This window comes from Catharus ustulatus, chromosome 25 (assembly GCF_009819885.2).
Source record: "Catharus ustulatus isolate bCatUst1 chromosome 25, bCatUst1.pri.v2, whole genome shotgun sequence".
In the NCBI taxonomy this organism is placed as follows: domain Eukaryota; kingdom Metazoa; phylum Chordata; class Aves; order Passeriformes; family Turdidae; genus Catharus; species Catharus ustulatus.
Window position 1 is genome coordinate 6,989,773 of NC_046245.1, and position 23,975 is coordinate 7,013,747.

The window sequence follows — 23,975 nt, forward strand, 5'->3', positions numbered from 1 at the left end:
TGCTAGTAATGAAAGGATGGCCATGGTGGTCACAGGAGAACAGCTGTGGTGGTAGCAAGAGGATGGCCGTGATCATGACAAGGGGACAGTAAAGTGGGTGACCAAGGGGTGGCTACAATGATGACCAGAGAATGGGCATGAGAGGACAGGCACGGAGGAGAAGAGAGGATGGCTGTGGAGGTGAGGAAACAGCAGTGATTCTGGCATTACTGGGAGAAGCAGCTGTGGTGACTGCTTATGGTGGCCCTGCTGTAGGGACACTCAGAAGGGGTCACCAGCTTAATGGCACCTGGCAGGCTTCATCTGCCAAGGTGACCCTGCAGACGCTGTGAAGCATGGCCACTCCATGCCGCTGTCTCCAGCTGTGGCATAGTAGGTATGGGGTTGTCCCCATGCTGTCATGGGGACAGCCATGATCCCTTACTGTGGCTGTGTCCCTGCGTGTCCATGGTACTTGCTGACATCCCTGTGCCACCACAGATGGACAAGTGTCACCTGTGTCCCCCAACCCACAGGGTGACCCTGTGCCACCGGAGTTGGGACCTCTGTGTTGGCTTAGCAGCTCTGTCCCCCATGTCCTTTTGTGACTGTGGCCTTCATATGCCCACGTTCCCCGTCTCCCTGTGTCACCGTATCAGGTGTGCTCTCCATGTCCCTCATGTTCCCATATTGCCTATATCCTTCATGTCCCCCTATGTCCCCATCTCCCTGTGTTCCCATGTGCTCCCTGTGTACCAGTGCCCCTCTGTAGCCCCATATCAGCTGTGTTCCTGTGTCCCCTCGTTCCTCATGTGCCAATATCCCCTGTATCTCATGTTCTTCTGTCCCCCATTCTCCCATATCCCCTGTGTTCCCCTTGTCCTGTGTCCTCCATCCTCCTGTGTCCCTGTATCAGCTCTGTACCCAGTGTCCCTGATGTTCCTATGTCCCCCGTGCTCCTATATCCCCTCTGTCCCTCGTGTCCCTCATGTCCAGGATATGCAGCCACATGTGTCCCCTGTCCTGTCCCCATTGCAGTGGGGCTGGCCCAGCTCCGTGAGGACAGCCGGCGGGGGTGGGGGCACATGAGTGGCACACAATCCCCGGTGGGGTGGAGGTGGCTCGGGGGAGCTCATGACCCTCCCTTGCCATGTCCCGGTCCACCCCCAGCCCTGGGAGGGCGGGAGGAGGAGCTGTTCCGGGGAGGCGGGGGTGTGATGCCCCGAGACGGTCCCGGTACTGTTCCCGGAATAACATTCCCAGTTCCGTTCCCAGGGATAAATTCCCGATGCCGTTCCCGGGAACGCGTTCCGGGCATTATATTCCCAGTCCCGTTTCCTACTCCCAAGGATGATGGATTCGCGGTGCCGTTCTCATGGGTAACACTCCCAGTGTCGATGCCCGGATACCATTCCCGGGTATAATTTTGGGCGTGCCGTTCCTGGGAGTTCCATTCCTGCGTCTATATTCCCGATACCGAAGCGCGTTGTGCCGTGTCCATTCTCGATATCGATTCCCGGTGCCGTTCTCCTGGGAAGCGTTCCCGGAGGCAATGGTGTCTGCCGTTCCAGGGGGTTCTATTCGTGATCCATTGCTCGTTCCCGTTCCCTGGGGTGATGCCCCGTGTCGTTCCCAGGGGTTCCGTTCCCGGTGCCCATTCTCGAGGTGATGCACAGTGCTGTTCCCGCGGGGTTCCTCTCCCGGCGCCTATTCCCGTTCCTGGAGGCGATGCCGGGTGCCGTTCCCGGGGGCGGGGGCAGGTGGCGGCAGGTGCGCGGAGGCCGGGCCGTTGGCGGGGGCGGGGCCGCGGCGCCGGTGCTCGCACCGGCTGAGCCGCCGCCGTTGCCGCCGCCGTTGCCGCCGCCATGGCCGGTACCGGAGCCCGGTGGATGCCGCTGGCGCTGTGTCTGGCTGTCACGGTATCACCGGGACGCACCGGGGAGCAGCTACACGTCTGCAAGGAGGTACCGACACTGGGAATGGCGGGGGCGGGGGGGCGCAACCGGTAACACACCACTACCACCATACGACCACCCCCAAATTCTCCGTACATACCGATGAAACGGAGTCCCAGAGCACGTGGAAGCCACTCCCTACGGGATGGGGGGGACAGGTTGGGTTCGGGGGTCCCGGTGGCACCGGGGGTGGGGTGTCTCCTATAGTGAGGAGGGACTGGCCGATCTCCTGGGGGCTCCCCTCCAGGGAGGGGGCTTTGCTCCCGAGGGCTCGGCCAGTCCCCGAGGTTCTCCTTGGGGACCCCAGCTGGCATCACGCCATCGTCATCCCCAAGTCCCTACCCCATAGACACATTGGGGTCTCCTTAAACCCTCCCTGAGTGCTGCTGGGAGGTTGATAAAGAGCGGGGGGCACAATCCCAATAGCCACGTGCCATTCCCAGCCCAGCACACAGTGGCCCAAAGCATCCTGTGAAGGAAAACTGACACGCACCAGGGTCTGTCCACCTTGGGGACAGCGGGTGAACCCCCAAATACTCTCCGTGGGTTGTCCGTCTCGTCCTGTCCCCCCATTTTCTTCCCCCCTCCTCAGACCTGCAGCTGCTTTTAATCTGGGCCAGGATTTTTTTTTTTTTTTCCTGTGATCCAATTATTTTTGTCTGTGTTCCATGATCCGGAGCTGGAAACAATAGACTAGGGCTGGCATCTGCCCCAGGAGTGATGAGTCCCCCAGAGGGGTTATCCCCTGTCCTTCACTGGAGACAGCCCTTCTCCCTCCCCTGGCCAAAGCAGAGTGACAGTGGCAGTTTGGGGTGCCCTCCACCCCCAGAGCCACCCTGGAGCTGAATTAGGACAATTTATGTAGATTTAATAAAAACCTGGAAAAGTTTAGGAAGAGAGAAAAAATACCCTCTTCCCAAGGGAATCCTTCGGGACTGAGAGCAATGTAATAGTTCAGGGCTGCTGAAAGTTGGGGTGACCCTCTGGGTACCCCTAGGGTGGTGGGGACCTCCCTCTATGTCCCCGTCCCACGGCTGGGGGTGTCTCCATGCTGCCTGTACATGGGCAGCGGTTGCTGCAGGCATCTCTCTGTCTCCACTTTTTCTTCTCCACCCTCCCTTTTACCTGTCCAATCCCTCTTTCCTTCCCACACGCCCCTATCCCCCTCTTCCCCCCCATTGCTGCATTTCCAGCTGACGGAAACATCAAAGCGGTTGTTTTCTCATCAGCCTGCCACGCTCCAGCAGCCACTGGGAGCATGAAGCCACAGCACCGGCTCTGACACCCCAGAGCTGCTGCGAGGGGGTGGGGAGGTCCCCCTGTACTCTAAAACCCAACACCACCACAGATGTGGCCTTCACCCTGCACACACCATCTGTCCCTGGTGTCACCACCCAGCCTTAAGCCAGTCCCGGCTTGGCGCAGGACGGAGGGGTCATGGTGCCCCTTCTGTCCCCAGCATTTCCCGGCTCCTCCTAGTCCCCCCTGCTCTCCCCCCTATGCTCTCAGGCCGTATCCGGGTTGTGCCACAGCTTTTTGATGAACAAAGTGTGTCACGGCCACACCAAGGCTCACCGAGGACATGACAATGCCACGTGCTCCCAGGAACATGGGGGAGGTGCAGGGGTTCACTCCCATGCCAGAGAGGAGGTGCAGGGCTGTTGCTGCTCCAAGGCTCCTGGGCAACCCCAACCAGATCATCCCCTCAACCACAGCACCCCCATTTCCCAGCATCCCCCCACAATGAACTCCTCCCCGCCCCAGTATCCCCCACACCCTGAGCACCCTCCCAAGCCCCCCTCACCAGGCCCTGGGCACTGCAGGACATTGGGCAGGGCCACACCTTAACTCAAAACTGTCCTTTCAAGGCACAGCTGGGCCCAGAGGGCAGCCCTTCTCAGGGAGCACAGGATGTGGGGGCAGCCCAAGAGATCTCAGGGTGCAACTCCCCCCCATGTTTCTTCTCTGTCTCCTGCAGTCCGAGTACCACTATGAGTACACAGCATGTGACAGCTCAGGCTCACGCTGGAGGGTGGCTGTACCACACACACCTGGACTCTGCACTGGCCTGCCCGACCCTGTCAGGGGCACTGAGTGCTGTGAGTTTCTGACCAGGAAACTGGGTCAGCTTGAGGGGTGGGAAAGGCAGGGATGGGAAATGAGGGTGAGGGGAGTGAGAGAGTGGGTAGACAAGCACAGCCATTGTTGGCTCCAGTGCAGGCAGCAACAGGAAGATAGAATGGTATCAGTGGGATGGGAATCCCTCCAGGATGGGAGGGCAGAAGAACTACAAACGATGGGATGGGATGGGATGGGATGGGATGGGATGGGATGGGATGGGATGGGATGGGACGGGAATCACACACACACAGGTGTTGGGACGGGATGAGACGGATTAGAATCACCTGCACACATGGATAGGATGGGATGGGAATCACACATATCATCGTGGAATGGGATGACAGGGATGGGAATCACACACATTGGGATGGAAATCTCATTCCACACAGGCACCAGGACAGGATGAGCAAGATGAGAATCCCCCTCACACACTTACTCACCAGGATAGGATGAGATGGGAATCCTACACACACAGGCACTAGGATGGAATAAGAGGGATTGAAATCATACACACACATGCATGAGTATGGGATGGGAATCACACACATAGTCACCAAATGGGATGAGAGCCGTGGGAATCCCACCACTTGGATGGAAATCTCCCCATCGCACACATGCACCAGGATGGGATGACCAATATGAGAATCCCCCTCACACAAACTCACTCAGCAGGATGGGATGAGCAGGATGAAAGTCCCAAACATACACCTCTAAACCTTGGGGGTGCCCCGGCTCCATGGCAGAGGGTTACAACCTGCCTGGATTGGGTAGAGCTGGGTGTCAAGTACCAAAACTCATGGATGGGAGGGTTGCCTTTGCGGGATGATCAGAATGGGGGATCCCAGCACCTCCACCACCTGTGACCACTTGGAAATACAGAAGTGAGGGTGATGAGGCTGTAGGAGCATCAGGGGATCAGAGGGTACCCACCATGCCCCATCTCCATTGACAGCATTCTCCTGCAAGGCGGGTGAGTTCCTGGAGATGCAGACACAGATGTGTCGGCCCTGTGCTGCGGGCACCTACTCGTTGGGCACTGGTGTCCGCTTCGATGAGTGGGACGAGGTGCCCCATGGCTTCGCTAATGTGGCCACCAACCTGGAGGTGGATGACAGCTTTGGTGATGTGGCAGAGAACTGCACAGCGTGAGTCTCTGTGTCATTGGCTGTGATGCCAGCAGATGGGCACCTGGCATGTCAGGACTGGATGTGGGGCACAGTGAGCAGGATGGGTGTGACACCTCTGTGCATCCATAACACCTGGCTGCCCCGACATCCTTCTGTCATCCTGCCCTGGGAGGTGACACCAGCAGGGCATTACAGGGGCACCCTGGTCACAGCAGGGGAACACCCAGCAGCATCACCTGTCCCAAAAGTGGCAGGACCCTAATCCCATGGTACCCCCACATCAGCATTCCTCGGAGATGGAGCTCCCATGGAGGTCTCTACAGCTCCCATAGGGGTCTCCACATCCCTGTGCCACCAGCCAGTGCCTTTATTTACGACCACAGCCCTTTGATCCTCACTGGCAACCTCTGAGCTCTTTTGGTTGTGTTGGCAGCCACCAAACCCTCCCAGTTGTTCCACAGCCATTAAACCTCCCACCAGCTGGTTGTACTAGCAAACCAAAACCTCTTACTTCTACCACAACCATCAAGGCCTCTCAATTGTACCAGCAGCTGCCAAGCCCTCCCAGTTGTACCAGCTGTCCCCAATACACTGACAGCCACCAAACCCTCCTGGTTGTACTACACCACTGAGCCCTCCCATTTGTACCAGCAGCCACCAAACCTTCCTGGTTACACCGACAACCACCAAACTATCCCAGATGTACTGGCAGCTTCTGAACCCTCCTGATTGTACCAATAACCATGAAACCCTCCCAACTGCACCAACAACCACCAAACTCAGTTTACTGGCACCACTGCACTGCCCCATTGATGGCCCTCTCAGCCATTCCCTACTCTCAGCAGCATGTTGTGCATCCAGCCACCTTCCCATATCAGGGGGACCCGACACTCTTCTTGCAGTCCACGTGGCTCTCAGCAGGCCAGGGGATTCTCTCCAGACACATGTGTCTATCCACCACACCCTGCCATGTCCCCAAGCCCCTGTGCCCCACATTTCCCCTTCCTGCTTCTTGAGGACCCTCCCAGCTGTCCCTACAATCCCTGTCCTGCCCACTACGGAGTTGAGAGTGGTGACAGGATCCCCGGGGCCATGTCACTTGCCCCAGGTCAACGTGGGTGCCATTGGGGGACTACGTGGCCTCCAACACAGATGAGTGCACGGCCACCCTCATGTATGCTGTGAGCCTCAAGCAGTCGGGGACTGTGACCTTCGAGTACATCTACCCTGACAGCAGCATCGTCTTCGAATTCTTCGTGGGTGACAGGGGCAAGGATGGAGGGTGTGGGTCCCTGGGGACATGGGAAAGTCCTTGGGGGCAAGGGTTTGGTCTCTTGGGACATGGAGGGGTCCTAGATGACATGAAGGGGTCCCTAGGTACATGGGAAAAGTCCCTTGTGACTTGAGTGGGTCCCTGGGGATTCCTCAGGGGTCCCTGGGGACATGATATTTGTCCCTAGGGACATGGGAGGAGTTCCTGGGGGCACGGCAGGGGTCCCTGGGGACATGAGAGGAGTCCCTGAGGGGATCTCTGGTGATGTGACAGGGGTCTCTGAGGACATGGGGAAGGTCGACATGGGGAAGGGGACCTTGAGTATATGTGAGGGGTCCCTCGTGACATGAGGAGAGCCCCATGGGATATGGCAGTAATTCGTGGAGACATAAGGAGGGGTCCCTAGGAATATGCAAAGGTGTCTGGGAGCATGGGCCATGTCTCTGGGGACATGTGGGGTCCCTGTGAACATGGGGTCGCTGACACTCTTCCCTGAAGGTGCAGAACGACCAGTGCCAGCCCACGGTGGAGGAGTCCCGCTGGATGCGGACGACAGAGAAGGGCTGGGAATTCCACAGCGTGAGTGTCCGGTGGGAGGTGACACCGGGGAGAGGTCCCTCGGTGTGCCCCGGCGTCTTTTGTCCCTCCCTGTGAACAAGATGAGGCTGAGGAGGGGGCGGTGGGTGGTGACAGACGGGGGTGCCACACACCCTCCTCTACTGGTGCCAGCCCCCTCCTCGGCAGCAGGATCCTCCACCCATAGAGCCAAACCCATCCCTGGCAGTGGGATTACCAAATCCCATGGGATCCTTCTCCCAGGTGGAGCTGAGCCGCGGGAACAACGTGCTGTACTGGCGGACCACCGCCTACTCCGTCTGGTCCAAGGTGCCTAAACCGGTGCTGGTGAGGAACATCGGCATTACAGGTGGGTGGGTGCAGGAAGGGGGGTCTCGGGCGTCGCGCACTCCCGTCCCCGCTACCTGAGCCTCCTTCCGCTTCCAGGGGTGGCCTTCACTTCCGAGTGCTTCCCCTGCAAGCCCGGCACCTTCGCCCCCGCCGCCGGCTCAACCGCCTGCCAGCCCTGTCCCGCTGACACCTTCTCCGGCAAAGGGGCCACCGCCTGCCAGCCCTGCGACCCCGACACCTACGCCGGTGAGAGGGGACACTCGGGGCTCCCCGCTCCCAGAGCTGTCCCTCTAGTATGTGACCCTGGGAAGGGGAGGGCTGATGTGGGAAGCAGGGGTGACCTGACATTCCTTGGTGGGGAAAGTGTTGGGACCTCTTACAAAGCTGACACCTATGCTAGTGACGGGGGACAACCTTAGGGGTCCCTTTGTTTCCGCACTCTGCGCCGCAGGAGTGGCCCTGGGGGAGGGAGAGATGATGTGGGGAGTAGGGAGCACCCACTGCCCCTTGGCTGTGAGGGAAGACAAGGACACCTCGCATGATTGGAACAGCGCTGGGGTCCCCGCGCTGTGCTGGTTCAGCCGCCGTGTCCCCCTCGGCAGAGCCCGGTTCGGGGTCCTGCAAGCCGCGCCCCCCCTGCACGGACAAGGATTTCTTCTACACCCACACAGCCTGCGACGCTGACGGGGAGGTAATGCGGGGGCACCCTGGGGTGGTCCCCCTGTCCCTCGGTGTCCCCACCGACTCACCCGCTCCCCCTGGGCAGACCCAGCTGATGTACAAGTGGGCAGAGCCCAAGATCTGCAGCGAGGAGCTGCCGCAGGCGGCCCGGCTGCCACTCTCGGGTGTCAAGACCCGGTGCCCCCCCTGCAACCCTGGCTTTGCCAAAGGCAACGGCAGCACCTGCCAGCCCTGTCCCTACGGCTCCTATTCCAACGGCTCCGGTAAGGCGGCCCCGTCATTGTTCCCAGAGCGTTACTGGAGCAGCCCGAGCTGTCGGGGGGAAGGTGGGTGCCACTCCAGTGCAGGGTTGTCCCCTCCTGTCCCCATGGCTCCAATAAGGACACCCTCATCACTGTCCCCAGGGAGTAACTGGGGTCCCTGGAGCTGCCAGGGGAAGGTGAGTCCCACCTCAGTGCAGGGTTGTCCCATCCTGTCCCTATCATTGTTCCTAAGTGGTGACCATGGCACCCCAAGCTGACAGAGAGAAATGTGGTACCACCCTGGTGCAGGGCTGTCCCTATGTATCCAGTCAGAACATCCCACTTATTGTCCCCAAGAAGTACTTGGGATCCCTGGAGCTGCCAAGGGAAGGTGAGTGCCACCTCAGTACAGAGCTGTCCTCTCCTGTCTCCATCATTGGCCCAAGAGGTGGTTACCAGGGAGCTGCAGGGAGAGGAATGTGGTGCCACTCTAGTGCATGGCTGTCCCCTCTTGTCCCCATTGCTGGCATCAAGGGTAAGCAGGGCACCCCAAGCTGACAGAGGGGGAGGTGAGTGCCACCCCTGTGCAGGGCTGTTGCCTCCTGTCCCCAGCCTGCCTCAGCTGCCCAGAGGGCACTGAGCCAGCGCTGGGCTTGGAGTACAAGTGGTGGAATGTGCTGCCCCCCAACATGGAGACCACCGTGCTCAGCGGCATCAACTTCGAGTACAAGGGCATTGCAGGTAGTGGCAGAGGGCTGTCCCTTCCCTGTCTCCTGCTGGGGGACTGCCAGGGACCCTTCTGAGTGTCACTGCATCCCTGCAGGCTGGGAGGTAGCTGGGGACTACATTTACACGGCAGCTGGAGCCTCTGACAGTGATTTCATGATCCTCACACTGGTGGTCCCTGGCTTCAGGTGAGGTGGGGACCACCACAAGGGTGTCCCCCAGGGAGCAGGGGGGACACAGCCATGGGGCAGAGCTAGCAGTGTCCCCACACTGTCCCCAGCCCTCCAAGCCCAGTGCTGGAGGACACAGAGAGCAGAGAGGTGGCCAGGATCACCTTTGTTTTCGAGACACTCTGCAGCGTTGGCTGTGAGCTCTACTTTATGGTGGTGAGTGGGGAGACACAGTAGTCTGGGGGGGACACAGTGAATTTGGGTAGTGTCACCATCCCCCTGTTCCCATAGGGTGTCAACTCACGCACGAACACTCCGGTGGAGACATGGACAGGCTCCACAGGGAAACAATCCTATACCTACCTGGTGGAGAAGAACGCGACCATGAGCTTCACCTGGGCCTTCCAGCGCACCCCCTACCACGAGGCGGTGAGGGCCAGGGGGCCCTGCTTTGGGAGGGCTGGAGGGCCCCCAGTTTGGGAATTCCAGTGGGGGTCAAGGGGCAGATGGTGATGGTGATCTTGGTGCCAGGGCCGGCGGTTCACCAGTGATGTGGCCAAGCTGTACAGCATCAATGTCACCAACGTGCAGGGGGGGGTGGCCTCCTTCTGCCGCCGCTGTGCCCCCCAGCCTACTGGGTCCTGTGCCCCGTGTTCCCCTGGCAGTGCTGTGGACCCCAGCTCAGGCAACTGCCAGCCCTGCCCACCTGGCACCTACCTGCAGGGTCACCCCTCTGATGGGACACCCTCCTGCCACCCCTGTGGCCCTGGCACATGCAGCAACCAGGTAACTGGGGGTAGCAGGGGGTCCAAGTGTCCCTGAGTGTCCCCATGGGTGATGCCAAGGGCCCCAGAGTAGTGACATCAGCCTCCCCCACATGCAGGATGTCCCAGATGGTGGCACTGGCTAGCACCAGGAGGGTGACACCATCATGAGTGGGTGATACCAGCTCCCCCAGTCATCCTGGGTGCATGACTCTGTGTCCCCACAGTGGTGACTCCAGCCCCTTACAGCCATTTTGGGTGGGTGACAGGATGGGTGGCAATGTGGGTGACAGTGTCTGACCCTGGGTGGGTGATGCCTGCCCTCCTTGGCCATTTTCAGGGAGGTGACACCAGCCCTGTGGCCATCCTGGGTGGGTGACAAGGTGGGTGACAGTGTCTAATCCTGGATGGGTAATGCCAGTCCCCCAGCTGTCCCCAGTGAGATGACATCATCCCCTCCCAGCCCCCCCAAATGGGTGACAGTATCTGACACTGGTGCATGGCAGTGGGTGACCCTGGTGGGTGCCACCGTGGACATGCTGTCTTTGAGGGGAGGTGTCAGCTCTCCACAGTCCCCACAAGGGTGTTCCCAGTGGGTGGCATGGCCATCCCTGAGCTCCCTGTCCGTGTTGCCAGCTGCGGTCGCTATGCTACAACAACTGCAGCCTGGCACTGGCACTGCCAGGCCGGATGCTGCGCTTTGAGTTCCCGTCACTGAGCATGGGTGCCGGGGTGGGCACCAGACCCAGCTTCACCCCCAAGGGGCTGCCCTACAGCCACCACTTCCGCCTTAGCCTCTGCGGGCACCAGGTAAGACCTGTGTGGGCAGACATGTGCACACATGGGAGCGCACTCGGGGGGTGGGGACAGGCACAAAAGTACAAACACGGGCATGTGAGTGGGCACTCAGGAGAGTGGGCACATGTGGGCAGAAGACCATGGAAACATGCACACAGACATGGGAACACACCAGGGAAGGCACACAAGGGCACACACAGGAGGGCACAGGAACATTCACGCATGTATGAGAACACTCTTGGGCTCATGGGGGGGTGGTCACAGGTACGTAAGTGCAAACATGAGCACACATGGGGGTGCATGTCCTCTCACAGTACAAACATAGGCACACACCTGGGCATGGGGATGGGACAAAGACATGCAGGTGGGCAGACATGGACACACGTGCATATGTGCTTGTAGTCATGTAAAAACAAGGACATATATGCAAACACACATTCACACACACGGGTGTGCAAATACAAGTGTACATACAGTCACACCTGCACACACACACACACACACACACACGCACACTTGTGCAGTCACATTTCACACACACATCTGTACAGCTGTGCAGACACATGTGAACACTCATGCAGACACGTGGACACTTGTGCAGCTACACCTGCACACATACGGCCCTGCATACACAAATGCCAGACCCTCATACACACATTCCCACCCCACACACGTGTCATGTGTGTCCCTGCAGGGCAGGAAGATGGCCTCATGTGCTGACAATGTGACGGCAGGTCGGGGGGGCCCTGCCCGTGTGGTCACCTCTTATGTGTGCCAGGCCATTCTGGTGCCTCCTGATGTCACCGGTGCCCGTGCAGCTGTGTCTTCTCAGCCCATCAGCCTGGGTGACCACCTGCTGGGTGAGTGGGGGGGGGCTCCACTGGGACACCTCAGGGTCACTGAGACACGTGGGCAAGAGAGACACTGGAACACCTTGGTGGCGTGGGCACACCAACACGGGGACACCCCAGTGGGACTGGGATGTGTGGGACAGGGACTGGGGCACCCTTGTGGCACTGAGAGTGGGACACCTTGTTGAGACTGGGACGCCCTAGCAGGACAGGGACCAGGACATCCCAGTGGCACTGGAACACATGGGTGGAACAGAGAGTAGCCTACTCCAGTGGCTGTCAGTTTATCCAGGCTCTCCAGGCCTACCCTGGGTCTCAGACACCCTGGTGGGACTGGGACACTGGCACTCTAGCACTATGATATTTCAGCAGCACTGGGATACCTTGGTGGCAAAGGGACACCCCAATGGGACTGAAATACACCCTGGTGGGACTGAGACACTACAGGGACACCATGTTTCAGGTTGGGACATTGTCACTGGTATACCTGGGTGGGATTGGGATACACTGCAGAGGGACACACTCGTGGGACTGGGGACACCATGGTGTGACTTGAGACACCCTGGTGGGACTGGGAGACTGACACTGGGACACCCTGTTGGGATTGGGATATCCTGGTGGCACTGGGACACTAGGACTGGGACACTGGTGGCACTAGGACACTAGGACAGAAACACACCCTGGTGGAACTGGAGACACCCCTCTCTCCTCACAGGTGTCACCACCAGATCTGTGCTGGACAGCATCGTGTCTCCCCCAGAGCTCTTCCCCCCCGGGCACCCTGACCTGCCTGACATCATCTTCTTCTTCAGGTGCAGGCAGGTGATAGTGGGGTGACACCCACACATTGCCCCTACTGTCCTCCTGACTCCCCGTGTCCCCTGCAGGTCCAATGACATGACACAGCCCTGCAGTGGTGGCCGGGCCAGCACCGTCCGCCTGCGCTGTGACCCCCTGCACCTTGGCACCGGCACCTTGGCTGTCCCCAGGTGGGAAGGGGACACTGGGGACCCCAAGGGGGGTTTTGCGTGACCCAGGTATCTCCTGCTGTCAGGGTTGGGCACATCCCTGGGGTGCTTCGTTTTGGAGACAGCACTGTCACAGTTTCGGTGTCACTCACTCTGAGGTGTCACCCTGGCTGTTCCCAGGTGGATGGGATGGGACACTGGGGACACCGAGGGGGTCTTAGGGTACTGTCAGAGTGATCCAGACATTTCCTGCTGTCATGGGTGGGCATGTCCCTGAGGTGCTTTGCTTTGGGGACGACATTGACATGGTGTCAGTGCCCCTTACCCAGGTGTCATCCTGGCTGTGTCACTGGCGCCCTGCGTTGTACTCAGGCAGTGAAACAAAGGAGACCCCGGGGGAGGTTTGGGGAGCCCCAAGGTCTCCTGCTGTCATGGGTAGATAGTTCTTTGGGGTGGTCCACTTTGGGAATACCGCTGTCACGGTATCCTGACCCTGGGGGGTCTGTACTCTCAGAGGGGCTGTACTCTCCACTTTGGAGTGTCACCACCACGTGAACCCTCTCCTTTTTGCCCCTCCCCAGCAAATGCCCTGAGGGCACCTGCGACGGCTGCACCTTCCATTTCCTGTGGGTGACGGCCGAGGGATGTCCCCGCTGCTCCAGTTCGCACCAGCGCCCCATCGTCGGCGCCTGTATCGGCGGCGTTCAGGTACCGCCCCGTGCCCCGGGCTGGGCTGCGGCTCCTGTGGCCCCTGACCCCTCTTTCCTCCCCACCAGAAAACCACCTATGTGTGGCGGGAGCCCCGGCTGTGCCACGGCGGGGACGCCCTGCCGCCGCAGGTGATCCGGGCGTGCCGCAGCGTGGATTTTTGGCTAAAAGTGGGAATTTCCACTGGGACGTGCGTGGCCGTCTTGCTGGCCGCGCTCGCCGCTTATTTCTGGAAAAAGACTCAAAAGTGAGCAATTGGCGGCGGGATTTGGGGACACGGGGGGTAGTTAGCACTGTCACGGGGGGTGATGGCACCGCCTGCATTCCCAGGTTGGAATACAAATATTCCAAGTTGGTGATGGACGCCGCGGCCCGGGAGAGCGACGCGACTTCGCCCGACAGCTGCGCTATCATGGAGGGGGAAGACGCGGAGGACGAGCTGCTCCTTGCCACGGAAATGTCACTTTTTGGAAAACTTAAAGCCCTGACGGCTAAGGTGAGGGGTGGGGTGGGGGGATGGAAACAACCCTGGAGTAGCCACCGGACAAGCCATGGTGGGGGTGGGATTTGAGGATGGTCCTCCTCAATTCCCCACCCCGGGGGGGGCTCTGTGTCTCCGTTTCCCTACTCCAAGAGGGGCTGCGTGCCTCAGTTTCCCCCCCTCCGGGGACTCCGGGCCTCAGTTTCCCCACCACAGGAGGGCTCCGGGCCTCAATTTCCCCACCCCACAGCGGATGCCGGATGGATTCGACTCAGTCCCGCTCAAGACCTCATCCAGCAGCACCAATCAGGAGCTGTAATAGGAGGGGGGCACCTTCGCATCCCCCAGCCCTCCCGGGAGCTGTGAGAGGGCAGAGGGGGCACCCACGGACACCCCGCCCCCGGGCAGCTGTGAAGGGAAGGCGGGGATACCCACGGTCCACACCCCGCCCCTCCCAGCGTGGCCTTAGGGACCCGCTTCGGACCGGAGCTTCGTTACGGCTTTTGTATGTGTGTGCCCCACCATGTCCTCCATCCAGAGCACCCAAAAATGCCAAATACAGGAGTGGAGTTTGTATACGGGCTCCGTGTGTGTGGGCAAACTGGGACGGGGGGACACACATAGGAGGTGCGGGGCGCTCAGAATGGGTGGGGGGACGGTGTGGGAGTGTGCGCAGGGTGTCACGCGTGAGAGTGGGTGCCCAGGGGTGGGGTAGGGGTGCACACGTGGAGGAGCAGTGGAACTTTGACTTCCATCTGCACACCCCCTCATGAGGGAAGGGGTTATTGGGTCCCCCACATGGGTAGAGGCACCAGGACCGCGCCGGGACCCCCAAGGAGGGGACAGTAGAGTGACATGGGGTGACATGTGGTGCCACGGACAGCCACAGTCGTGCCATGGGGTGCTGTAGAGGGTGGTAGGGGGCAGCCCTTGGGACCCCCGTGAACAACTGTGGTGCAAGGCATCCTGAGAGCCCACCCGACTATCCCAGTATCTCTGCGATGTGGCTGAGGAACCCCAGGGATGCGAGGGCAGAACCGCGGAGACCACTCTGGCAGAGGGGCTCAAGGATGCTCGGACTGCTCGGGCCCCTCCAGACCCCCCCATATCCTCCCCAAACCCTCTCATACCTTCCCGATACCCCAATCCTCCCGCCCTACCTGGGCCTCCAGACCCGCTGGAACCCGCCTCGGTGGGGGTCAGGAATGCTCGGGCCCACCCAGACCTTCCATATCAATCCCATCCCTCCCTTGCCCCTCCACACCCTCGTCCTCCCGTCCCGCTGCGCCACCTCCAACCACCAAGGGGCGCTGCGGCGCTCCCTGCCGCATCGCCGCGGCCACCCCGCGGCCCCGCCTCTTCCCGCGCATGCGCGGAGCAGCTGTCCCCAGCGCTGTTCCCGGCGCCGCCGCGGCCGTCACCGGTCATGGTGCTGGACCTGGATCTGTTCCGCGCCGACAAGGGCGGAGACCCGGCCATGGTGCGGGACATGCAGCGCAAGCGCTTCAAGGACCCCGCGCTGGTGGATGCGCTGGTGCGAGCGGACGGCGCCTGGCGGAGGTGTACGTGGATGGGGGGGAGGGAAGCTCTGGGTTGGGGGCCCCGAGGGCTTGTCATCCCCTTGTCACACGCGGGCATGTCTCCCCGTCCCGGTGCCTTTCCCCCCCACCCTGGTGGGTCCGCAGGCGATGGGACGCTCTCACCACCGCCCCTCCTCGGGCATGGGGGATCCCCTAGAAGTCCCTCTCTCCCGTTCTCCCTTCCTCCCGAAGACCTGGAGCCGGCCCCCACACCGATCCCCGAACCTCCTCGCTAAATTGGAGTGACCTTTAAGGGGGTCTTTCCCACCCTCCCCAGGTGTTTGGTGATCCCTCCCCAGCCCTCGGGGATCACCTCGGTGGGTCATTGCGCTCTGGGACTGGATCCTTTGGGTAGATCACAGCAGAGACCGACGGCTTGTGGATCCCCCTCGCCCCTAATGCCAGGGACTGAGGTGGGATTCTCCCACTAGTCCCGCCTTCCCCCCTCCCAGGCTGGGGGGCAGATCCCAGGTTCCCCTTAGCCCGCACATGGATCCCGTCCCATTGCGATCCCCGGGGATCCACTCCCTGCACTGCCGCAGTATCCAGCTGGGCGGGGAGGATCCTAGGCAGTGCCACCCCCAGATTTAGGGTACACCCACACCTGGGTGGCTTGGGGGGCTTGGGCTCCCGGCGGGATATGGGGCAGCTCGGTCAGTGGGTACTGGATGTGGAGAGGAGTTGGAGGGCGGCAGGAAGAATGGGTACCCCCAAACCCCGCCGTTTCCAGGGCATCCCAGCATTCCATTGCTGCGGGATGAAAGCGGTGCTTGGGGCTCCCCTCTAATGCATTCGCCTTGATGTCCTTGTGGGATCTTGCCCGGGCGTTCTTGGCTCCGGCCGTGCCCTCGTTTTATCCCAGAGCGTTTCATCACACGTTATCACCCAGCCCGCTTGCTAGCCCCCTTCCCGCGGGCTCTGTCTCCCCGGAGCGGCGGTGCTGGACAATGGCGGGTGGCTGCAGGAGGCGACAGGGTGACGAAGGCTGGTGGGACGCGCTGGCTGATGCAATCCCGCGGCGCCGGTGCCGTGGAGCCCATGCTGTCCTGTTGCATGTTCCCTGGCTCTGGATCCCTTGGGGACTGATCCCTCCCAATGGGGTGTCACGTTCTCGGGTTCTTGGGTGTCCCCAGTTTGAGTGCCCCGGGTCGTGGGCTCTGCCTTTCCCAGCCGTGAAGTCACGAAGGGGGAACATCCATGCTTCACTCATCCAACACCCACTGAATCTTGTCACTGTAGCCTCAGATCCCAGGATCTGCTCAGTCCTTAGCAATCCCATCCCGCTGAGGGAGGGGTCTCATCACAATGTGGGGTCCCAGCGCAGTGTGAGGATCCCATCCTAACGGGGGGGGGTCCCAGCATGGGTGGGCTCTGAGCCTGTAGACATGGGGTCCCATCCTGTCGTGGGGTTTCCAGTGCAGCATGGGCCGGGGGTGGGGGAGGGAGGCGGGTCTCATCCTGGTCTGGGGGTCTATCCCAGCGTGAGGGTCCTAGCCCCCCTGGGGAGGTCCCAGTGCAGTATGGAGGTCCTGTGCTGATGTGGACCCATCCTGACCAGGTCCCATCCTGGTATGAGGGTCCCATCCTGGTGGAGGGATTTTCCCATCTTGGCTGGGTGGGGTTCCCAGTCCAGCATGGGAGTTGCAGCCCAATGTGGGGGATCCTATCGTGGGGTGGGGATCCCATTCCAGTGCATGGGTCCCAGCCTGGCATGAGACTTTCAGCCCAGTGTGGGGGATTCCATATTCTTATGGAGGTCCAAGTGCGGAGGTCCTATCCCAAAGTGAGGGTCCCAGCCCAGCATGGGAAATCCCAATGTGGGATTCTCATCTTAGAGCTGGGGTGTCCCATTCCAGTGTGGTCCCAGCACGTGATGGGGTTTCCAGTCTGGCATGGGGGTCTCAGTGCAATGTCACTTCAGGTGTTTTCCAGTGACATCCCTACTCCCTGTGGCTCTGTTCTGCATGATCAACCTCCGTCCTCTCAAAAACCTCAGGGCTGGTGACTATGGGTATTCCTGGATCTGCTACCCTCACTGCTGCTCCTGTGGGGGCTCCATATCACCTCTCTGCACCAGATGGGAGCCCCAGCCCTTCTTCGCTCCAGGTGACAGTCTCTGCCTTCCTTTCCAGGCAGGTTTCGTGCCGACAACCTGAACAAGCTGAAGAACCTGTGCAGCAAAACCATTGGGGACAAGATGAAGGTGGGGCATGAGTGCCCTGGGTCACCTCATGGTGGGACATCACCAGTTGGTGACATCTCTCCTTCTCCCAGCCCTCCAGCCTCTCCCTTGTGTCATTGAAGGATGTTCTCACCCTGGAATTTTACTCTTTAACGCTACTAGGGTTTCTTTTTCCTCCTGCTGCAGAAAAAGGAGCCAGTAGGGACAGATGAATCGGTACCAGAAAGTGCACAGAACCTGGATGAACTCACATCTGATGTCTTGGGGGTGAGTAAGACCCCAACTCCCTCCGCTGTGCCTACAGTTTGTCCAGAGCTTTGCCTGGAATTGCCCAAATTGGTGGCCTGAAGTGCCCCTAAATGAGGGGAGTTGGGGTCTGAGGCCTGATGCCTCAGCTGGGAGGATCCTTTATCTCCCAGTCCCACACCTGCAATAACTGAGTCTTCCTTGGTGTCCCCATCATCGCTCTGTGTCAGTGAAGGGCTCATCCCTGGGAATTTGAACAGCCTCAGTCCTCCATGTCCTCAGTGTGTCCCTTCCTGCCTACCTCCATCCCAGTTCAGTAGTCACCCTGGTTAAAGAGTGCAGTGCTGGCTGCCATGGGAGCAGCTCAGGCCCTCCAGAGCCCAGCTTGTCACCCCTTTGTTTCTTCAGGCTGTTCTTGAGTGTGTCCAGCCCAGGGACTCACTCCAGCATCTGTAGAGGGTCTGGAATTCACCATGCTGGGCCCAAGATTCACTGTGCTGGGTTAGCAGGCCCCTCTTCCCAGTGGTCTTCTCCCTCCCCCACCTCATCCAGAGGTCTCTCTGCAGAGTCTTCAGGTATCCCAGATAAAGAAAGTTCGGCTGCTCATTGATGAGGCGATCCTGGAATGTGACTCCGAGCGCCTTCGACTGGAGGCTGAACGCTTTGAGAGCCTCAGGGAGATTGGGAACCTCCTCCACCCCTCTGTGCCCATTAGCAACAATGAGGTGGGACATGGAAAGTGAGGTGGGGTTGGGTTAGTGGAGCCAGGAAGCAGGGGGCTCCCAGCACTGTATCCTCCAAGCCCAGCTGGGTGGGTGGGTGAGGGAAATCTGCATGACAAGCCGGCATTTTCTGCCTGGATCAGACAAAGACCAGCTCAGACAACACTGGGCACACCATGGGTTGGGGGAATTCATGGGAAAGGCGCTTCCTGTGGTAGGGACAGGGTCTCCCTGTGCTACCTCCATTCATCCTGCAGGAATATTTTGCTAAGGGGTGCACAACTGGGCCAGGCTTGCTGCCAGTTGGCCACACAATAAGCTACAGGCTGGAGTTTGAGCTCCCAAGGTGGGCCCGGTGTGGTTCAGAAACTGGTGTCACAGCGTTCCAGGTCACTGAGGACATGATAGGCTTCTGCTCCTCTTTTCTCTGGGTTCCTGCAGGATGTGGACAACAAGGTGGAGCGGGTATGGGGTGACTGCAGCTGCAGGAAGAAGTATTCCCATGTGGATCTGGTGGTGATGGTGGATGGCTATGAGGGGGAAAAGGGCGCTGTGGTGGCTGGCAGCCGTGGCTACTTCCTTAAGGTGAGAGCTGTGATCCCAGAATGATCAAGTTCAGAGGGGAACAAGGAGGGTCAGGGGCCTTGGGTTCTCCTGCCCTGGGATGGATGAAGGGAGCCTTCCTCGTGGGGATGTGGGATGAACTCTGACCACAGTGGTGCATCAGGATCTGTTCCTGCCGCAGTCGGGGATGACGCTGAGCCTGGCTGCCATTGCAGCTCTGTGGGCTCCATGTCTCCTGGGCCATCTGAGCAAGGAGGAGTGGCCCAGTGGGGTGTGTGTGTGACAGGCAGTGTAACCCTTGTTCCCAGGGCCCGCTGGTGTTCCTGGAACAGGCGCTCATCCAGTATGCACTGCAGAGCCTCCGTGCCCGGGGGTACACTCCGGTGTACACCCCCTTCTTCATGCGCAAGGAGGTGATGCAGGAGGTGGCCCAGCTCAGCCAGTTTGATGAGGAGCTTTACAAGGTAAGAGAATTGCTTTGGATTTGGGACTGGACTTGGAAGCGAGCCACCTCCATGGGGCTATGGTGAGGGAGGCAGAGGGTGCCCTCTGACCTGACAAGGCTGTGCTTGTGGCAGTGGTGGTGACAGCAATGGTAGAGCAGTGGTTCCTTCCCCACTCCTTGGGATCCCTCTCCACGTTCTGATGCTGACAATGTGACAGGGAGGTGGCTTATCTTGGGGGGGGTCCACCTCCACGGGACACACTTCATGGTGATGCTGCAGTGACAAGAAGGTGGCTAATCTCAGGTCCGTCTCCATGCCTGACACACTCTGATGGCCATGAGGTTACAAGGAGATGGCCTCCAGAGTCAGCTTTCCATTGGTGACATGTGGCTTATCTCTGGGGTCCATGTTTATGGGAGCCACATGATGGTGGTGAGTTGACAAGGAGGTGGCTCATTTTTGCGGTCCGTTTGCACAGGTGACACGTGAGGGCAGTGCAGTGACAAGGAGGTGACATGCTCTGGGGTTCATCTCCATGGGTGGTACAGGTGACTTGTCCCTGCCATCAGCCGCTTTGAAGGACCAACAAATTTCTCCTGTGATGAATTCCCAAACCATTCAGCCCTGGAAAACCTCCCTGCTGGTCCCTGGAGGTGCAGGAGCAGCTAGAAGAGGGCTGGTGGCTCATGTCCCCTGCAGGTGATTGGGAAGGGCAGTGAGCGGGCAGAGGACAGTTCCATCGATGAGAAGTACCTGATCGCCACCTCAGAGCAGCCGATCGCCGCCCTGCACCGCGATGAGTGGCTGCGGCCTGAGGACTTGCCCCTCAAGTACGCGGGGCTCAGCACCTGCTTCCGCCAGGAGGTGGGGTCCCATGGCCGGGACACCCGCGGCATCTTCCGCGTCCACCAGTTTGAGAAGGTGAAGGAGCAGTCCTGGCAGGAATTCAAGGTGTACCGAGGGCTGCTGTGGGGTTCCAGTGGGAATTCAGCATGTTCCAGTGGGAATTCATGGTGTATCCGGTGCCACTGCAGTGTACCCAGCAGGAATTCAAGGGGTACCCATTGTCACCATGGTGTTCCAGCAGGAAGTTGGGGTGTATACCCCCTGTCACTATGGGGTTCCAGTGGGAATTCAGGGTGTACCTGGTGTCACTGTGGGGTTCCAGCAGGAATTCAGGGTGTATGGGGGGGTCACCATGGGATGAACCTGGTGGGAATTTGGGGTTTACCTGATGTCAGCTGCAGTGTTCTCAGTGGGAATTCGGGGTGTACCCAATGTCATGCAATGTTCCAGTGGCAATTCAGGATGTACCAGGTGTCACTGTGGTATTCTGATGAGAATTTAGAATGTACCTGGGGTCACCATGATGTACCAGCAGCAATTCATAGTGTTCCAGATGTCACTATGGGGTTCTGATGGGAGTTTGGGCTGTACCCAGTGCCGCTGCAGGTTTTCAGTGGGGATTTAAGGTGTACTGGGTGTCACTATGGGTTTCCAGTTGGAATTTGGACTGTACCCAGTGTCACTGTGAGGTTCCAGTGGGAATTGGAGCTAGACTTGGTGTCACTGTGGAATTCCTTCTCCTGCAGATTGAGCAGTTTGTCTACTCGTCCCCCCACGACAACAAATCCTGGGAGATATTTGAGGAGATGATGGCCACAGCTGAAGAATTCTACCAGTCCCTCGGGATTCCCTACCATATTGTGAACATTGTCTCAGGTAGGGGCCCCTGTGCAACGTGGGGTTGAGGGAGGCCCTGACCTGCTTCCCAGCATGGCAGTTTCTTGTCCCTGGCTCCTTGCTGTCCCCAGCCTGAAGAGGAGGAGGAAGAGAAGGGGACATTTTGTTTCTGTGGAATTCTGAACTCTCAGCCTTGCTCTGGGTCCGTGAGAGCAGATGTGGGCGCTGCTGTGATGGATTGTCCCTGCTGTCCCTTCCAGAGGGACAGTTGGAGTGTCCCAGCTCCTCCTGGAAATTCTTACAGGAAAAACATCTGATTTAAAAGCTCACTGTGTCTGAGTAGAACCCCTTTATCCCCTTGCCAGGGCAAGAACCCCACATTCCTCCAGCCAGGTGGTAACCCCACATCCCCACAGCTGAGTGGGAATCCCTCATCCCTGTGGCAAAGCAGGAATCCCAGATCCCCCTGGTGTAATCCCATCTCCCCATAGTCAAGTGGGAGGCCCATGGCCATGTGGCTGAGAAAGAGCCCCATGTTCCCATAGCTGAATGGGAATCTCACATCCACGTGGTTGAGAGGGGCCCCACATTCCTGTGACCAAACAGGACCCCCATATCCCCATGGCACAGCAGGAACCTGGTGTCCTGTGGCTGAGCAGGAGTTCCCCATCCCCATGTCCAGGCAGGACTCCACACCCCACGTCCCTGTGACCAAACTGCCTGTGGCTTGTTGACCCTGTGACCAAGCGGGGACCCCATATTTAGATGGCTGAGAGGTAACCTCACATTGCTATGGCAGAGCAGGAGCCCATATTTGATTGGCACCAAGCTACGGGAGTGACTCTGGAGGCTTCACCCTGCATTCTGTCCCAGGATAGGCAAATTCAGGATGGCAGTGGGACCCCCCACTTAGCACTGTTCCCCCTCCAGGCTCCCTGAACCATGCAGCCAGCAAAAAACTGGATCTGGAGGCCTGGTTCCCTGGCTCTGGCGCCTTCCGCGAGCTTGTCTCCTGTTCCAACTGCACCGACTACCAGGCCCGGCGCCTGCGCATCCGCTATGGCCAGACCAAGAAGATGATGGACAAGGTGAGGCTAGTGGGCATGGGGCGGTTCTTCCTGTGTTCTTTTGCTTTCCCCGTGTCACACATGTCCCCTGTGTCCCCCTGCCACAGGTAGAGTTTGTGCACATGCTGAATGCCACTATGTGTGCTACTACCCGCACCATCTGCGCCATCCTGGAGAATCACCAGACCCCTGAAGGCATCCGCATCCCTGAGAAGCTCCAGAACTTCATGCCCCCAGGTAACATCCCCTTGTGCCCTCCTCATCCCCTGCTCCTTGGCCGGGGGGTGGGCGGGGTGGGGGTGATGACAGGGATCCCTTGTCTTCCCAGACCTGCGGGAGCTGATTCCGTTCATCAAGCCAGCACCCATTGAGCAGGAGCTCTCCAAGAAGCAGAAGAAGCAGCAGGAAGGGAGGGGCAAGAAGAAGGCAGGGGGGGGATGTGACCAGGTGCTGGAGGAGCAGATGAAGAACATGGAGGTCTGAGGGTGTCCCCCCGCACCCCAAGGACTTTTGGGGCTTCCTGAGTCATCATCATCTTTGCCTTGGAGGGGAGTCATCATCTGTCCCTCCCGTGCCACAAAGAACTGTCAGGGCGCTGTCTCTCTCCCTGTGTCTCCCCCCTACCCTGCTGAGTGGGGCCGGCCCATGGATTCCTCTCATGCTGGGGGATCCCCCCGCCGTGCCCACATAACATGTCCCTCCTCCATCCAAAATAAAGCCAAGAGTTGCTGAGCTGTGTGTTCTTGGGGGGCTTCCGAGGAAGGAAAGGGGGTCCAGCCCGAGGAGATGTCTCCGTGACACACCACCCTCCCCCCCGCCCTCCCCTCCCCCTCCCCTCCCCCTTCCCTCTCTCTTTTGCCAGCCCCAGACAAAGCCCCTTTGTGATGCAAAATGGGGCCGAGGGCCCCCAGCCTCAGCCCCAGCTGCTGCCCAGCCTCCCTCCGGGGTGGGGTGACACACGGGAGGGAGGGAGGGTTGCTCCCTTTCATCCCCACGCGGCGAGGCCTGGCTGTCCGCCCTGCGTGTGCGTGGGAAACCCCCGGCTGGGCCACAGGTGTCGGGTGGAACCGGCGGGGAGCGGCCCAGTGAGTCACCGCAGCCCCCGGCGGAGGCGGGGGGGTCCCGGCGCTCCAAGCGCCGCCCCGGCATTGGGGGGCCCCTCCCCGGTACCCGGTCGGACCCGTTCCGCCGGAGGGGAGCCCGACTTCACGCCGCTTGCTTGCACCCACGCCCCGGGACCGGCGCCGGCTTGGTGGGGTGGGAGGGGCAGCAGCACCCACAGACCGCGGGGATCCGCCCCCGTCTGGCTTCTCCAGTCCCTCCCAGTCTGTCCCAGCGCTCCGCAACATCCCCTGTCTCTCCCGGTTTGTCCCAGTGCCCCCCAGCACCCCCAGTCCCTCCCAGGTTGCCCCAGTGCCCCCAGCATCTTCAGTCACTCCCAGCCTGCTCCAGTCACTCCCAGACTATCCTATTGCCCCGGTCCTGGTGCAGCGGGTCGAGCCCGGGGATCGGATGCTGGGGTGCCACGGAGTGAGGGTTGGAGAACTCCCTTGTGTGGAGTCACAGCGGTGGGGACACGGGGGGTTTGGGGGGCGTGAGTACGTCACACGTGCTGTGACACACGTGTGCTGTGTGTCTACACACATGATCTCTGTGCTGTGTCACACACGTGCTCTAGTCTCACGGGTATGCTCGGTGTGTGTTTCACATGTGCTCTGTGTGTCACATACGTGGT

The 23,975-nt window shown here is 59.8% G+C and overlaps 2 protein-coding genes across 5 annotated transcripts; both read left to right on the plus strand.

Annotated features, from left to right (window-relative positions):
- The first annotated feature begins 1,792 nt into the window (after nt 1–1,792).
- ELAPOR1 (endosome-lysosome associated apoptosis and autophagy regulator 1) lies at nt 1,793–14,326 on the plus strand. Of its 4 annotated transcripts, none has more exons than XM_042779992.1 (22): nt 1,793–1,943; nt 3,913–4,033; nt 5,008–5,200; nt 6,291–6,438; nt 6,954–7,034; nt 7,275–7,380; nt 7,458–7,607; nt 7,964–8,052; nt 8,128–8,305; nt 8,897–9,025; nt 9,108–9,198; nt 9,291–9,396; nt 9,472–9,609; nt 9,712–9,966; nt 10,581–10,754; nt 11,437–11,602; nt 12,309–12,405; nt 12,481–12,582; nt 13,143–13,269; nt 13,338–13,516; nt 13,600–13,765; nt 13,953–14,326. In XM_042779992.1, exons 1-22 carry the CDS (start codon nt 1,845–1,847, stop codon nt 14,067–14,069), a joined length of 3,012 nt encoding a protein of 1,003 aa, XP_042635926.1. In that variant the 5' UTR covers nt 1,793–1,844; the 3' UTR covers nt 14,070–14,326. The 4 variants fall into 4 exon arrangements, with proteins under 4 accessions (XP_042635926.1, XP_032936143.1, XP_032936144.1 ...); XM_033080252.1 differs by having other exon boundaries at nt 13,967–14,326; XM_033080253.1 differs by having other exon boundaries at nt 14,001–14,326.
- Nucleotides 14,327–15,109: 783 nt separating this feature from the next.
- SARS1 (seryl-tRNA synthetase 1) lies at nt 15,110–22,972 on the plus strand. The gene is made up of 11 exons (XM_033080289.1): nt 15,110–15,312; nt 17,463–17,533; nt 17,699–17,779; nt 18,325–18,483; nt 18,922–19,065; nt 19,353–19,508; nt 20,190–20,411; nt 21,083–21,212; nt 22,104–22,261; nt 22,348–22,477; nt 22,569–22,972. Exons 1-11 carry the CDS (start codon nt 15,177–15,179, stop codon nt 22,721–22,723), a joined length of 1,542 nt encoding a protein of 513 aa, XP_032936180.1. The 5' UTR covers nt 15,110–15,176; the 3' UTR covers nt 22,724–22,972.
- The last annotated feature ends 1,003 nt before the right edge of the window (nt 22,973–23,975 follow it).